At 42.1% G+C, this 14,876-nt stretch overlaps 1 protein-coding gene across 1 annotated transcript in view; it reads left to right on the top strand.

Moving 5' to 3' along the window:
* The first annotated feature begins 1,293 nt into the window (after positions 1-1,293).
* CRY1 (cryptochrome circadian clock 1) overlaps positions 1,294-14,876 on the top strand; it is a 103,451-nt gene continuing 89,868 nt past the window's right edge. Inside the window, exon 1 of the mRNA XM_011975540.1 lies at positions 1,294-2,349. Within this exon, the coding sequence (XP_011830930.1) occupies positions 2,192-2,349 (158 nt within the window). The 5' untranslated portion in view covers positions 1,294-2,191. The remainder of the gene's footprint in view (positions 2,350-14,876) is intronic.

Below are 14,876 nucleotides of genomic sequence, written 5' to 3'. Positions count from 1 at the left end.
ATTTCCAAATAAGGCCACATTTATAGTCACTGAGGGTTATATGAATTTTGGGGACACATAATCAACTGGTAAGAATTGCCATCTCCTTCTTTCTTTTAACGTTGCCAAACACACTGGTGGCCAACAGCACTCACTCACTCATTCATTCATTCATTAAATAAACATTTGCCTACATCAGGCTCTGTTCTGGTGTTGATGCAAAAAATAAAAACAAAACAAAACTGAATACAGACCCTGTCCTTGAGAAATCACACTTCGGAGGGAATAGGAGGCACATTATGATGATGATAAGTACTATTATTGAGTTAGTATTGCTAGGTATGGGCACTTTTCAACTAATTTTCACAGTAGTGTGATAAGTGATGTATCAGAAACATACGTGGAGAACCCAGGGAGGTCCTAAATTTGCCCTAGGGATCAGGAATACTTTCAGAAGTTAGTTATAATTTCATCGGAGTCTAAAGAGGTGTGCAGAAATATCCCAGGTAGCTCAAAGGCGGTTATCTTAAGTACTGGATTCCAAAGAAGAATATTTTATAGAGGAAAAAACAGCAAAGGTTAAGAGACAAATTGTAAACCCCAAGAGGACTGGAGTCTGTGTCTATTTTATTAAGTATCTCCTGTATGTCTAGTGCTTTGAACAGTGCTTAGTTCACTCAAAAAGTAATCATTGAATGAATTTAAGGGCATCATATATCTAAGGGATGGCATGGCCTGCAGTTCACTGTCGCTGGAAAAGTAGGCAAACGTCCAGTCTCAAAGAGACCGGTAAACTACATTAAATGTAACAGATTAGGGGTGAAACGTTGATGATATATATCGCTAGTATTAAAAAATTCCAGGAAGTCCAGGAATGCCTGGCATCCGTCCTGCCAATTACCCTTTTCCCCAGAGCATGTACAAGGGGGAGGAGGCACCCAAGGGCCAGGAGAGTGGAGGGGCACAGCTCCACAATCTCCAAAGTAGGGTTCTCTGGCAAGCACATGGTTTGGACTTGAAATCTACGTGGAGCCTCCCACTCTCCTCCTTCCACTCCATCCTCCCCTCACTCTCCGCCCGACTCCACCTTTGGCTCCTGAAAGACACCGGACAATTTCCAGGCCTTCCCCAAATCCCACGGGAGGAATCACCTAGCGCGCTTCGGCCCGCGGGCCCCGCCCCCTTACCCTCTGGAGCGCAGCGAGCGCGCACGCGCGCCTCTCTGAACAGCGCGCGCGCCCGCGAGCTCCCCGCATCCCCGTGCTCATCCGGGTCTCACCGAACCTCGGCCAATAGTGCCCGCTCACGGTCCCTGGGGGCGGGGCTAAGCCTTCCCTCACAAGGGGCCTGTGGTCAACACGGTTTGCCTCCAAGGGACGGCCCGCCAGTCGGCACAGGAAAGGGGCAGAGGCAGTGAGCTCAGCGTGTGGGCGAGGGTCAACAGTTCTGGGATCAAGCGGCTGCCGCCCCTCCAAAAGCGACCGAAGCGCAAGCAGATTCCCCCTCCGAGTCAGTGTAGTAAACACACTTCAGAAACGTGAGGTGCCGGTGGTCACGTGGGGAGCGCGCCCTCCAATGAAGAGCCGGGGGCGGGGCCGAGGCCGCTGACGCGGCGGCGGCGGCAGAGTCACCCGGGCAGCCTCGGGACCGGTCACCGGCAGGCAGCCGTCCAGCGGCCTCGACCACCGCCTCTCGCCTCCGTCCCCGGTCCTTTCTCCTGGGCCGAGAGACAGCGTCGCCGACAGGGGCTCATTCCCCTTCGGTTCTCCTCGGTGACTCACCTCGGGCGGGCCGTTTTGTCTTTAGGAGCCGCCTTGGTGGGGCGAGGTTTCCGTGACGAACCTCCTGGGGCCGTCCGTGCCAGCTCGGGCCGTCGTGGCGGCTCGAGCTCGTGGAATTTGCTCAGGCTCCGGAGGTCCGAGGCCCTCGAAGTTATGCGTCGCCTCCAGGAGGTTGCGGCGGGCGCGGGCTCCTAAAGGGCGTCAAACCCGGACTCCGCCGACTGGGCAACCTCCATTCATCTTCTCACTGCGCCTCCAGCGCCCCCGCCTTCTCCAGTCCCCTCCTTGGAGTCATTTTTTCCTGTCCCCCCTCTACTGTCCTTTGCTTACTCCTCGGGTGAGGCAATTCTCTTGGAAGCGAAGGTGTCGGCTATGAGCCGGAGCCTCCTTCCTTGAATTTCTCCGTGGAGGACCCGCCGCGCGCCCCCGGCATGGGGGTGAACGCAGTGCACTGGTTCCGAAAGGGGCTCCGGCTCCACGACAACCCCGCCCTGAAGGAATGCATTCAGGGCGCCGACACCATCCGCTGCGTCTACATCCTGGACCCCTGGTTCGCCGGCTCCTCCAACGTGGGCATCAACAGGTGGCGGTGAGTCACAAGCCCGTGGGAAATGGATCTGGGTGTTTAATGAATCTTATGTTAATGAATTCCATGCGATCCGCCAAATCTGAGAATTTAGACGTGGGACTGCCTTCCTTATACCGCTAACGAATTGTGGGTGCCCTAAGTATTAAATAGAATTGACTTAATAGTTCTCTGGCCAGAGAGTACTGACGACCTGAAACACTCGGCCTTCATCCGTGAGTTAGTTATGTGTCTTTCTGTGCTAACGGGAGCTCTTCCCCTGAATTTGTGGAGAATTTTTAGTGCTGGAGTTAAAGAAACACCCTTCCTGTCCTTAGTGGCCTGTGTATATGGATTCCCTTGGCCTGTTTGTGGCATTCGAAAGGATTGTGATGTTTCCTGTTTACGTTTGTATCTAGGTAACTCATAGTATGGAGAAAAATCATTCATTCAGTACAGCTGGCTCCAGATCCAGTTTTCTTCCACCTTGAGGTTACTGAGGGAAAAGCAAGGGAAACAGCATTATCTGGTTTCTCTGCTCGGCTCTTTTTCTCAACTCCTCCTTGTGGTTGCCGAGACAAAGCACAGTTTTTCTTTCTAGGCAAGTTGTAGTCCTTCTAGGGATCAGAGCACAAAGAAATCTTAGAGATGCTTTATGATCTTCCTGAAACACCGGGCTACGTGATCGTTGGGCCCCCTGGTGGAAATGAAAGCATTAGCTCAACAGAGAGACTCTTGATCACTTACCATTGTGCCAGGCACTGATTTAAATGCTAGGGATATAGCAGTGAGTGAAAGACAGAAAGTCATGTCTTCAAGCAGAAAGTAAAATATGTAGTATTTTAGGTGGTAAGTGTTGTGGAGAAAAATAGAGCAGAGTAAAGGGATAAAGAATACAAGGGTAGGGATGAGGTTGCAGTTTTAAATATGATGATCAGGGGAAAAGTCACAGAGAAGGTGACAGTTGAGCATACCTGAAGGAGGTGGTGGGATGCAGATATCTAGGGGAAGACCATTCCAGGCAAAGGGAGGAGTAAGGGAAAAGGCAGAGATATGCTTGACCTTTGGAAAGAACAGCAGAAGAATCCAGTATGACTGGAGCAGAATAAGTGAGGGAAAAATAGTAGACGATGAGGTCAGAGTTGACTTAGGGCCAGATTGAAGAGAGCCTTATAAGCAGTTTTCAAGATTTGGGTTTTTACTCAGTGAAGTGGGAATAACTGCAGGATTATGAGCAGAGAAGTAATGTGATCTGACATAAGTTTGAAAAAGAATTTTTCTGCTTGTTCTCAGAACAAATCTGAGAATTTCTCTGCTTGTGGTTCTGAATTGGGGAGTGGAGGTGGACAAGAAGCAGGAAGTCCAATTAAGAAGCTGTTGGCATTCATCCAGGTGAGAGATGAGAAGGCTTGAATCTTAGTGATAATTGTGGATGTGGTGAGAAAAAAACAGATGCTGGCTATATTATGAACGCAGAATACACAGTATTTGTTGGCAGATTGGATATGTAGTGTGAGAGAAAGAAAAGGAGTTAGGCTGGGTGCGGTGGCTCATCCCTGTAATCTCAGCACTTTGGGAGGCTGAGGCCAGGAGTTCAAGACCAGCCTGGCCATCATGGCAAAACCCTGTCTCTGTTAATACTGAAAATATAAAAATTAGCTGAGCACAGTGGTGCATGCCTGTAATCTCAGCCGCTCAGGAGGCTGAGGCATGAGAATCACATGAACCTAGGAGACGGAGGTTGCAGTGAGCTGAAATCGTGCCACTGCACTCCAGCCTGAGTGACAGAGTACTCTGTCTCAAGAAGAAAAAAAAAAAAAAAAGGAGTTATAGTTTGGTGCTATATAAAAAGCACCAAAATTCAGTGCTTTTTATGTAGTGGCAGCTTACTGTTTGAGAAAATTTTTGGCTTGAGAAACTGGAAGGATGGGGCTTCAATTTGCTAAGAAAGTGAAGCCAGCTGGAGAAGACTTTGGGAGGGTGATTGGAGTTCTCTTCCATTAAGTCATTAAGTTTGAGATGTATTTTACACATTCAAATGGAGATAGCAAATAGGCAGTTGGATGTGTCTGGAGCTGCAGACAGAGATCCAGGCAGGGAGTATAAATTGGAGAATTCATGAGATTATAGATAATATATAAAGCCATGTATTCATCCATCTATGTATTGAACAAATATTTGTCAAGCACTTACTATATGCCAGGCACTGTTTTAGGTGCAAGGGATCCAGTATAAACAAAACAGTCCCCGATTCTCACCCTGTTGGAGCTACATTCTAGTGGAGCCGTTAGACTGACAGCATTAAGAAAAGGAGATAGACAAGAGATGCAAGTGGTGCAAGGGCCGAACCTTGAATACTCTTAATGTTTATAAATTGTGGAGCTGTGAAAGAACCAGCATATGAGACTGCGAAGGAGCCACTAGTAATGTAAGACGAAAACCCAGAAGAGTATGGTGTCTTAGAAGCCAAGTAAAGAAAGTGTTTTGGCCAGGCATGGTGACTCATACCTGTAATCCCAGCGCTTTGGGAGGCTGAGGCAGGCAGATCACTTGAGGCCCGGAGTTTGAGACCAGCCTGGCCAATATGGCAAAACTCTGTCTCTAGTAAAAAAAAAAAAAAAAAAAAAAAAATCAAAAAATCAGCTGGGCGTATGGCACCTGCCTGTAATCCCAGCTACTCAGGGAGGCCGAGGCAGGAGAATCACTTGAACCCAGGAGCAGAGCTTGCAATGAGCCGAGATCGTGCCACTACACTCCAGCCTGGGCAATAGAGCCAGACTCTGTCTCAAAAAAAAAAAAAAAAAGAAGGAAAGTATTTCAAGGAAGAGAGAGTGTTTTACTTATGTCAGATGCTACTGATAGGTCAAGTAAGATGAGAACTGAAAAATAAAAATTGGATTTAGCAATTTGAAGTCATTTGGAATTTTATCTGGAGTGGTTTTGGTAGTGTCAGAGGCAAAAGTCTTTTTGGAATCACTCATAGTACCAAATTCAGTGCTTTTTATACAGTAGTAGCTCAATTACTGTTTGCTGAATATAGTGATATCTTAGAGTCAATAATTTTATATTTAAACAGCTTTGTTAATTTACTTATTGACTGTGGGATAATGCCCAAATTCCTTAGCCTGGCAAGATCTACCTTTTGGCTTATGTATTTCATTTTCTACTGTTTACAATATGTGATTTCAACTCTGGGGGGAAAACCTTCTTAGTTTACTTTAGAAACTATCTTGTATTTTCTTTGATCAACACTTTTTAGACTTTTGGATTTAACAGAAAAGCAAAATTTTAAATAGTTATTTTACCTAATAAGCACATTAAACAAAACTACTTTTTTATACTGCCATCCTTTCGTTTAAAAAGGATGTTTTAATATTTAAAAAAAAAAGTTTGGCTGAGCTCAGTCTCATGCCTGCACTCCCAGCTACTTGGGAGGCTGAGGCAGGAGAATCACTTGAGCCTAGGCGTTGGAAGCTGCAGTGAGCTATGAATGGGCTACTGCACTCCAGCCTGGGTAGAGACAGACCCTCTCTCTTAAAAAGCAAACAAAGAAACAACAACAACAAAAAATTTGAAGGACATTGTCTCAGAATACAATTTTTTGATTTGGATAAATTTATAAGCTTTATGAAAATTCACATCTCTTAGAAAAATTATCCTATACAAAAACTTATATACTAATGTTCACAGAAGCATTATTCATAATAGCCAAAAAGTGGAAACAACCCACATGGCCATCAATTGATGAATGGATAAACAAAATATGGTATAGTCATATAATGGAATATTATTTGGCCATAAAAAGGAATGAAATACTGATACATGCTACAACATGTATGAATGAACCTTGAAAAACAAACTAAATGAAAGAAGCCAGTCACAAAATTCCATGTATTATATGATTCTGTTTTTATGGAATGTCCACAGTGGGCAAATGTGGACAGGAAGCAAACACAGACAGGAAGCAGATTAGTGGCTCCTTAGGACTGGGGAAGCTGGGGAGTTGGCAGGTGATAGCTAAGGGGCACAAGGTTTCTTTTTGAGATGATGAAACTGTTCTAGAAGGTGATGGGTGATTGTACAACTCTGTACTTGTCTGGGATGATTAGCAGTATTCCGAACTCTTACACCACTTTTTGTTGTTGCTTTTCACATCACTCTTAGCATTTGCTGCCCTCATTTGTGAATGTTAGTATTGTTTTATTAATAGTTTGAGCTGCTGTAACAAAATACCTTTAGACTAGGTAGTTTATAAACAATAGGAATTTATTTCTCACAGTTTTGGAAGATTTGCAGAATCAAGGCACCAGCAGATTCAGTGTCTCTGCTGAATAGATGACGCTGTCTCTGTGTCCTCACATGGCGGAAGGGGTAAACAGGTTCCTGCAGCCCTTTTTATAAGAGCACTCCCTTAGTCTGTTTGTGTTATTATAAAGGGATACCTGAAGGTGGGTAATTTATAAAGAAGAGAGGTTTACTTGGTTCATAGTTTTGCAGGCTTTACAGAAGCATGGCATCAGCCTCTGATTCTGGTGAGGACCTCAGAAAGCTTTTAATCATGATGGAAGGGGAAGTGGAGCTGGCATATCACATGGCGAGAGAGAGAAGGGAGGGGTACCAGGCTCTTTTAGACAATTAGTTGTTCTGTTAATAGAGTGAGAAATCACTCATTACATGATAGCACCGAGCCATTCATGAGGGATCTTATCTCATGTTCCAGACACCTCTCAACTCCAACATTGGGGATAACATTTTAACATGAGATTTGAAGAGGGCAAATATCTATATCACTTCACTTCTAGCCCCCCAAATCTCTTGTATTATTATTATTATTATTTTTGAGACGGAGTATCACTCTGTTGCCCAGGCTGGAGTGCAGAGGCGGGATCATGGCTCACTGTAGCCTTAACCGCCTGGGCTCAAGCAGTTCTCCCACTTCAGCCTCCCAAGTAGCTGGAACCACAGGCATGCATTACCATGGCCAGGTAATTTTTTTATTACTCGTAGAGGTAGATCTCACTATGTTGCCTAAGCTGTCTCATACTCCTGAGCTAAAGCAACTCTCCTGCCTCAGCCTCCGAAAGTGCTGGGATTATAGGTGTAAGCCACTGCGCCCACCCTCTTGTCTTTTTTCTGTTGTTAAATATAATCATCTCTTTCAAAGTCCCCAGAAGTCTTAACTAGTTTTAGCATCAACTTAAGTCTTATCCAGGACTCGAGGCAAGTTCGTTATAGCTATGAGCCTGTAAGATCAAAAACAAATTATTTACTTTTAAGATACAATGGTGGAACAGACATTGGGTAAACATTTTCATTTTAAAAGAGAAAACTTGACCAACAAAAAGGGACCCACCCATGTCTGAAACCTAGTAGGGCAGATATTAAAGCTGTAAAATAATCTCTCTTGACTCATGTCCCATAACTGAGCACACTGGTCCAAGAGGTGAGCTCTTGAAACCTTGGGCAGCCCCATCTCTATGGCTTGGTTGGGCAGACCACATGGCTTCTTTCATGGATTGGAGTCTAATGTCTGTCACTTTTCCAGGCTGAGGGTGTATGCTGTTTTCATCCAAAGGATTATTTTAATCTTTCCACTTCCTCACTTTCCACTCCCTCCCACATCCTGAGCACACTGGTCCAAGAGGTGGGCTCTCAAAACCTTGGGCAGCTGCATCTCTATAGCTTGGTTGGGCATAGCGCACATGGCTGTTCTCATGGATTGGAGTCTAATGTCTGTCAACTTTTCCAGGCTGAGGGTGTATGCTGTTTACATCCAAAGGATACTTTTGATCTTTCCCCTTCCTTCCTTCCTTTCCTTCCTTTGCTTCCTTTCCTTCCTTCCTCTTTCTCTCTTAGTCTCTTTCTCTCTTTCTCTCTCTTTTTCATAACAGTGTTTAACACATTTGACCACACCTTTCTCTTTTTCTCTTGGCTTTAGACTGCCACCACTGTGGGGCCTGGAGGGCAGTGCCCCTGTTCCCACTGCTGTACTGGGCAGTGCCCCAATGAGTTCTCTCTGGGGACTCTAACCCCACATTTCCCCTTGGCACTAGCCTGGTAGAATCTTTCTGTAGGAGCTCTGCCGTGGCAGGCTTCTGCCTGGGCACCCAGACTTCTTGACATATCTTGTGAAATCTAGGTGGAAGCTGCCAAGCTTCCATGGATCTTGTATTCTGTATACCTGCAGACTTAACACCACTTGGAAACCATCAAGGCCTGTGGCTTGCACCCACTGGAGTGGCAGTCCAACCAGTACCTGGGGCCTTTTGAGCCCTGGCTGCAGCCAGAACGTGGGGAGTAGCATCTCAAGACAGCACAAGGCAGCAACACCCTGGGCCTGGCCTCCCAAACCATTTTGCCTGAGGAGGTCTCTGAGCCTGTGATGGAAGGGGTAGCCTTGATTTCTGGAATATCTTGGGGGCTTTTCCCCATTGTCTTGACTGTTAACAACTGGCTCTCTTTTAGTCATGTTAATTGCTTTAACAACCTGTTGTTCTGGTACCTGGGGCTGGGTAGTTTGGATTTCTCTCCTGAAAACTTCCCTCTACCACATGGTCAGGTTGTAAATTTTTCAAATTTGTGTGCTCTGTTTTCTCTTAATTATTAGCTTTAACTTTGTCGTTTTTTGAACTCCCATATCTGATAGTAGGCTGTTAGAAGCAGCCATGTCCCCTTTTGAACGTTGTGTTGTTTAGAAACTTTTTTTTGCCAGGTAGCTTAAGTCATTACTCTTAAGTTCAGCCTTTTACAAAGTCCTAGGCATGGATACAATGTAGCCAAGTTTTTTGTTACAAGCATAACATATAATGTGGCCAATTTTTTTGTTTAGTTTTTAAAAACTTTATTTGAGACTTCGTGAAAATGGCCTTTACTTTCTATATTTTAATCAGCATTTTTGTCACAACCACTTAACCAGTCTCTAAGAAGTTTTAAAGTTTTTCTTGTGTATGAGCTTTTTTGGTTTTGTTTTGAGCTCTCTAAGTTCTTTGAAGCAGCTTTAGTTTTTTGTTTTTTGTTTTTTTTTAATACATTAAGTTCTGGGATACATGTACAGAACGTGCAGGTTTGTTACATAGGTATACATGATGTGCCATGGTGGTTTGCTGCACCCATCAGCCTGTCATCTAGGTTTTAAGCCCCACATGCATTAGTTATTTGTCCTAATGCTCTCCCTCCCCTTGTCCCCCAACCCCTGAGAGGCCCTGGTGTGTGATGTTCCCCTCCCTGTGTCCATGTGTTCTCATTGTTCAACTCCTACTTATGGAGAACATGTGGTGTTTGGTTTTCTGTTCCTATGTTAGTTTGCTGAGAATGATGGTTTCCAGCTTTATCCATATCCCTACAAAGGACATGAATTCATTCTTTTTCATGGCTGCATAGTATTCCATGGTGTATATGTGCCACATTTTCTTTATCCAGTCTATCATTAATGGGCATTTGGGTTGGTTCCAAGTCTTTGCTATTGTGAACAGTGCCACAATAAACATACATGTGCATGTGTCATTATAGTAGAATGATTTATAATCTTTTGGGTATATACCCAGTAATGGGATTACTGGGTCAAATGATATTTCTGTTTCTAGATCCTTGAGAAATTGCTGCACTGTCTTCCACAATGGTTGAGCTAATTTACACTCCCACCAGCAGTGTAAAAGTGTTCGTATTTCTTCATATCCTCTCCGGCATCTGTTGTTTCCTGACTTTTTAATAATTGCTGTTCTAACTGGTATGTCATTGTGGTTTGATTTGCATTTCTCTAATGACCAGTGACAATGAGATTTTTTTCATATGTTTGTTGACCAAGTAAATGTCTTTTGAGAAGTGTCTGTTCATATCCTTTGCCCACTTTTTGATGAGGTTGTTTTTTTCCTGTAAATTTGTTTAAGTTCCTTGTAGATTCTGGATATTAGCCCTTTGTCAGATGGGTAGATTGCAAAAATTTTCTCCCATTCTGTAGGTTGCCTGTTCACTGTGCAGAAACTCTTTAATTTAGTTAGATCCCATTTGTCAAGTTTGGCTTTTGTTGCCATTGCTTTTGGTATTTTAGTCAAGAAGTCTTTGCCCTGCCTATGTCCTGAATGGTATTGCCTAGGTTTTCTTCTAGGGTTTTTATGGTTTTAGGTTTTACATTTAAGTCTTTAATCCGTCTTGAGTGAATTTTTGTATAAGGTGTAAGGAATGGGTCCAGTTTCAGTTTTCTGTATATGGCTAGCCAGTTTTCCCAGCCCCATTTGTTAAATAGGGAATCCTTTCCCCATTGCTTGTTTTTGTCAAGATCAGATGGTTGTAGGTGTGTGGTGTTATTTCTGAGGCCTCTGTTCTGTTCCACTGGTCTATATATCTGTTTTGGTACCAGTACCATGCTATTTTGGTTACTGTAGCCTTTTAGTATAGTTTTAAGTCAGGTAGTGTGATGCTTCCAGCTTTGTTCTTTTTGCTTAGGATTGTCTTGGCTATACGGGCTCTTTTTTGGTTCCATATGAAATTTAAAGTAGTTGTTTCTAGTTCTGTGAAGAAAGTCAGTGGTAGCTTGATGGGAATAGCATTGAATCTGTTAATTACTTTGGGCAGTATGGCCATTTTCATGATACTGATTCTTCCTATCTATGATCATGGAATGTTTTTCCTTTTGTTTGTGTTGTCTCTTATTTCTTTGAGCAGTGGTTTGTAGTTCTCCTTGAAGAGGTCCTTCACATCCCTTGTAAGTTGTATTCCTAGTTATTTTATTTTCTTTGTAGCAATTGTGAATGGGAGTTCACTCGTGATTTGACTCTCTGTCTATTATTGGTGTGTAGGAATGCTTGTGAGTTTTGCACATTGATTTTATATCCTGAGACTTTGCTGAAGTTACTTATCAGCTTAAGGAGTTTTGGGGCTGAGACGATGGGGTTTTCTAAATATACAATCATGTCATCTGCAAACAGAAACAATTTGATTTCCTCTCTTCCTATTTGAATATCCTTTATTTCTTTCTTTTGCCTGATTGCCCTGGCCATAACTTCCAATACTATGTTGAATAGTAGTGGTGAGAGAGGGCATCCTTGACTTGTGCCGGTTTTCAATGGGAATGCTTCCAGCTTTTGCCCATTCAGTATGATATTGGCTATGGGTTTGTTGTCATAAATAGCTCTTATTATTCTGTGATACATTCCATCAATACCTAGTTTATTGAGATTTTTTAGTATGAAGGGGTGTTGAATTTTGTCCAAGGCCTTCTCTGCATCTGTTGTGCTAATCATGTGATTTTTGTCATTGGTTCTGTTCATATGATGGATTATGTTTGTTCATTTGCATATGTTGAACCAGCCTTACATCCCAGGGATGAAGTCGCCTTGATCGTGTGGATAAGCTTGTTGACATGCTGCTGTATTCAGTTTGCCAGTATTTTATTAAGTATTTTCACATCGATGTTCATCAGGGATATTGACCTGAAATTAGATTTTTTTGTTGTGTCACTGTCAGGTTTTGGTATCAGGATGATGTTAGCCTCATAAAATGAGTTAGGGAGGATTCCCTCTTTTTCTGTTGTTTGGAATAGTTTCAGAAGGAATGGTACCAGCTCCTCTTTGTACTTCTGGTAGAATACGGCTGTGAATCCATCTGGTCCTGGGCTTTTTTTGGTTGGTAGGCTATTAATTACTGCCTCAATTTCAGAACTTGTTATCGGTCTATTCAGGGATGTGACTTCTTCCTGGTTTAGTCTTGGGAGAGTGTTTGTGTCCAGGAATTTATCCATTTCTTCTAGAGTTTTTAGTTTGAGTAGAGCTGTTTATAGTATTCTCTGATGGTGGTTTGTACTTCTGTAGGATCAGTGGCGATATCCCTTTATCATTTTTTATTGTGTCTATCTGATTCTTCTCTCTTTTATTCTTTATTAGTCTGCCTTGCAGTCTATCAATTTTGTTAATCTTTTCAAAAAACCAGCTCCTGGATTCATTAATTTTTTGAAGGGTTTTTCCTGTCTCTGTCTCCTTCAGTTTTGCTCTGATCTTAGTTATTTCTTGTCTTCTGCTAGCTTTTGAATTTGTTTGCTCTTGCTTCTCTAGTTCTTTTAATTGTAATGTTAGGGTGTCGATTTTAGATCTTTCCCGCTTGCTGATAATGGACATTTAGTGCTATAACTTTCCCTCTTAACACTGCTTTACCTGTGTCCCAGAGATTCTGGTATGTTATCTGTTTGTTCTCGTTGGTGTCAAAGAACTTACTTACTTCTGCCTTAATTTCTTTATTTACCCAGTTGTCACTCAGGAGCAGGTTGTTCAGTTTCCGTGTAGTTGTGTGGGTTGGAGTGAGTTTCTTAATCCTGAGTTCTAATTTGATTGCACTGTGGTCTAAGAGACTGTTCGTTATGATTTACGTTCTTTGCATTTGCTGAGGAGTGTTTTACTTCCAATTATTGATCAATTTTAGAATAAGTGCTATGTGGTGTGAGAAGAATGTATATATTCTGTTGCTTTGGGGTAGAGAGTTCTATAGATGTCTATTAGGTCTGCTTGGTCCAGAGCTGAGTTCAAGTCCTGAATATCCTTGTTAATTTTCTGTCTCGTTGATCTAGTATTGACAGTGGGGTGTTAAAGTCTCCCACTATTATTGTGTGGGAGTCTAAGTCTCTTTGTAGGTCTCCTAGAACTTGCTTTATGGATCTGGGTGCTCCTGTTTGGGGTGCATGTATACAGTTAAGATAATTTGCTCTTCTTGTTACATTGATCCCTTTACCATTATGTAATGCCCTTCTTTGTCTTTTTTGATCTTTTTTGATTTAAAGTCTGTTTTATCAGAGACTAGGATTACAACCCCTAAGCAGCTTTAGTTTAAAGTTTAGTTTTAACATCCCACTCCTGGTACCAGTTTTTTGTCTTAGTCTGTCCCCATGACTCAAATACCTCTTGCTAGGCTCCATCTCCAATATTAGAGATCAAGTTTTAACATGGGATTTGAAGGGGACAAATATCTAAACTATATCAGGCACGAATCCCTCTCATGACAGTACAATGCACATGACCAAGTCACCTTCTAAATGCCCCAACTCTTAATACTATAGCATTAGGGATTCAGTTTTAACATGAATTTTGGGGGAACACAGACAGACATTCAGACCATAGCAGGGGTGTATTCTGTATATAATCTCTCCCCCACTTAACAGATAGTACCTTCCTGAAGATAAGTTGCCTCTTAAATCAAAATTTTATTTTGTATCCCTATCCATTATAGTCAGTATTATTGATGCTGGGTATACAGCAGTGAACAAAACAGAAAAAGTTACTGCCCTATTCCAGTAGAGGGGAAAACAGACAATAAGAAAAAAATAATATATCAGGTGGTAGTAAATTCAATGGAGAGAAATAAAGTAGAATGTGAGAACAGGGACCTAAAAGAAGAGGACACAAGCTATTCATATATCTGGGGAAAGAGCCTTTTTGTGTTCTCCACAGCATAGTGTCTTACACATAGTAGGCATTAAATATTGTTTTAATTTTTCTTAAAAATCTAAGGTTTAGGGATGGGACAGCTATTTTATGTAATTTATATGTTAATGTCTATCTTAAGCTCATAACTTAGAAAAAATTCTCAATGAACAGATTTGTTTTAGTATTTAAACTTCAATATGTTTATTACACATTTGAAGCTATCACATGTAAACTCTCTTAATTTTCAGTAACTAAATCTATAAATGTGCCTACATCCTTACTAGTTCTTCCTTGTAGTATACAACTTCAGTGGAAGAGATACTGCTGCCTCTTCAAAACGAGTTCCTTCTTCTGTGCTCCATTTCAAAGACTGCTCATTTTTTATATTTATTCTTACCTTTTCTTCTACTTTTTCTTCTTTTTAGGTTGCCTCCTATCAACATTTAAACATGCTTAAGATCAAATTCTGTAAAACATACACAATCTGTAACAACAAAGGAACAGAACTTAGCCTTGACTGTGTTCCACTCCTGCAACTATGTATCTTAGTTTCTTTGTAGCCAATTTCTTGAGCAAGATGTCTAATACTGGCTGACTTCGTTTCTTTTTATTCTACTTACCCTTGAACCCACTCCAAACTAAGGTGTGTCCAGCTCCACTCCCACCCACTCTACCAAAGCTATTTTTATCCAAAGGATACTTTTAATCTGCCCATTCCCTGACTTTTTTCTTTCTTTTTTTCTTTTTTATTTTTTTTTAACAATGTTTGACACATTTGACCACTTCTTCCCTTGGCTTTATTAGAGGACTTCCTCTTCTTCTCTTGGCTTTATTAGAGGACTCTCCTATGCTTTCCTGCCAGCGCTATTAGTGTTCTTCCTTAGCTTCTCCTTTTCTGTTCAACTTTTAAATGCCCGTGAGGTCTGTGATCTCCACCCTCTTTTCATTTCACATATTTCTAAGCAATCTTATCTCTTCTCATAAAGTCGGTTACCATTTACTCGTCTGTGCCCAGAATTTTCAGGTTAGTGTCTTCAGCGCAAATCTTTTTCCTGATCCCCAGACATGTGTATGTGTTTGTATGTATCATATATACCCATTTGCCTGCTTGAATGTATTGTATTACCTCAAACTCAGCTTGTC

The sequence above is a fragment of the Mandrillus leucophaeus genome, unplaced genomic scaffold (genome assembly GCF_000951045.1).
Source record: "Mandrillus leucophaeus isolate KB7577 unplaced genomic scaffold, Mleu.le_1.0 Scaffold157, whole genome shotgun sequence".
In the NCBI taxonomy this organism is placed as follows: domain Eukaryota; kingdom Metazoa; phylum Chordata; class Mammalia; order Primates; family Cercopithecidae; genus Mandrillus; species Mandrillus leucophaeus.
Note: the sequence above shows the minus strand (reverse complement) of the source record. Positions and strands in the feature narration are given on the sequence as shown.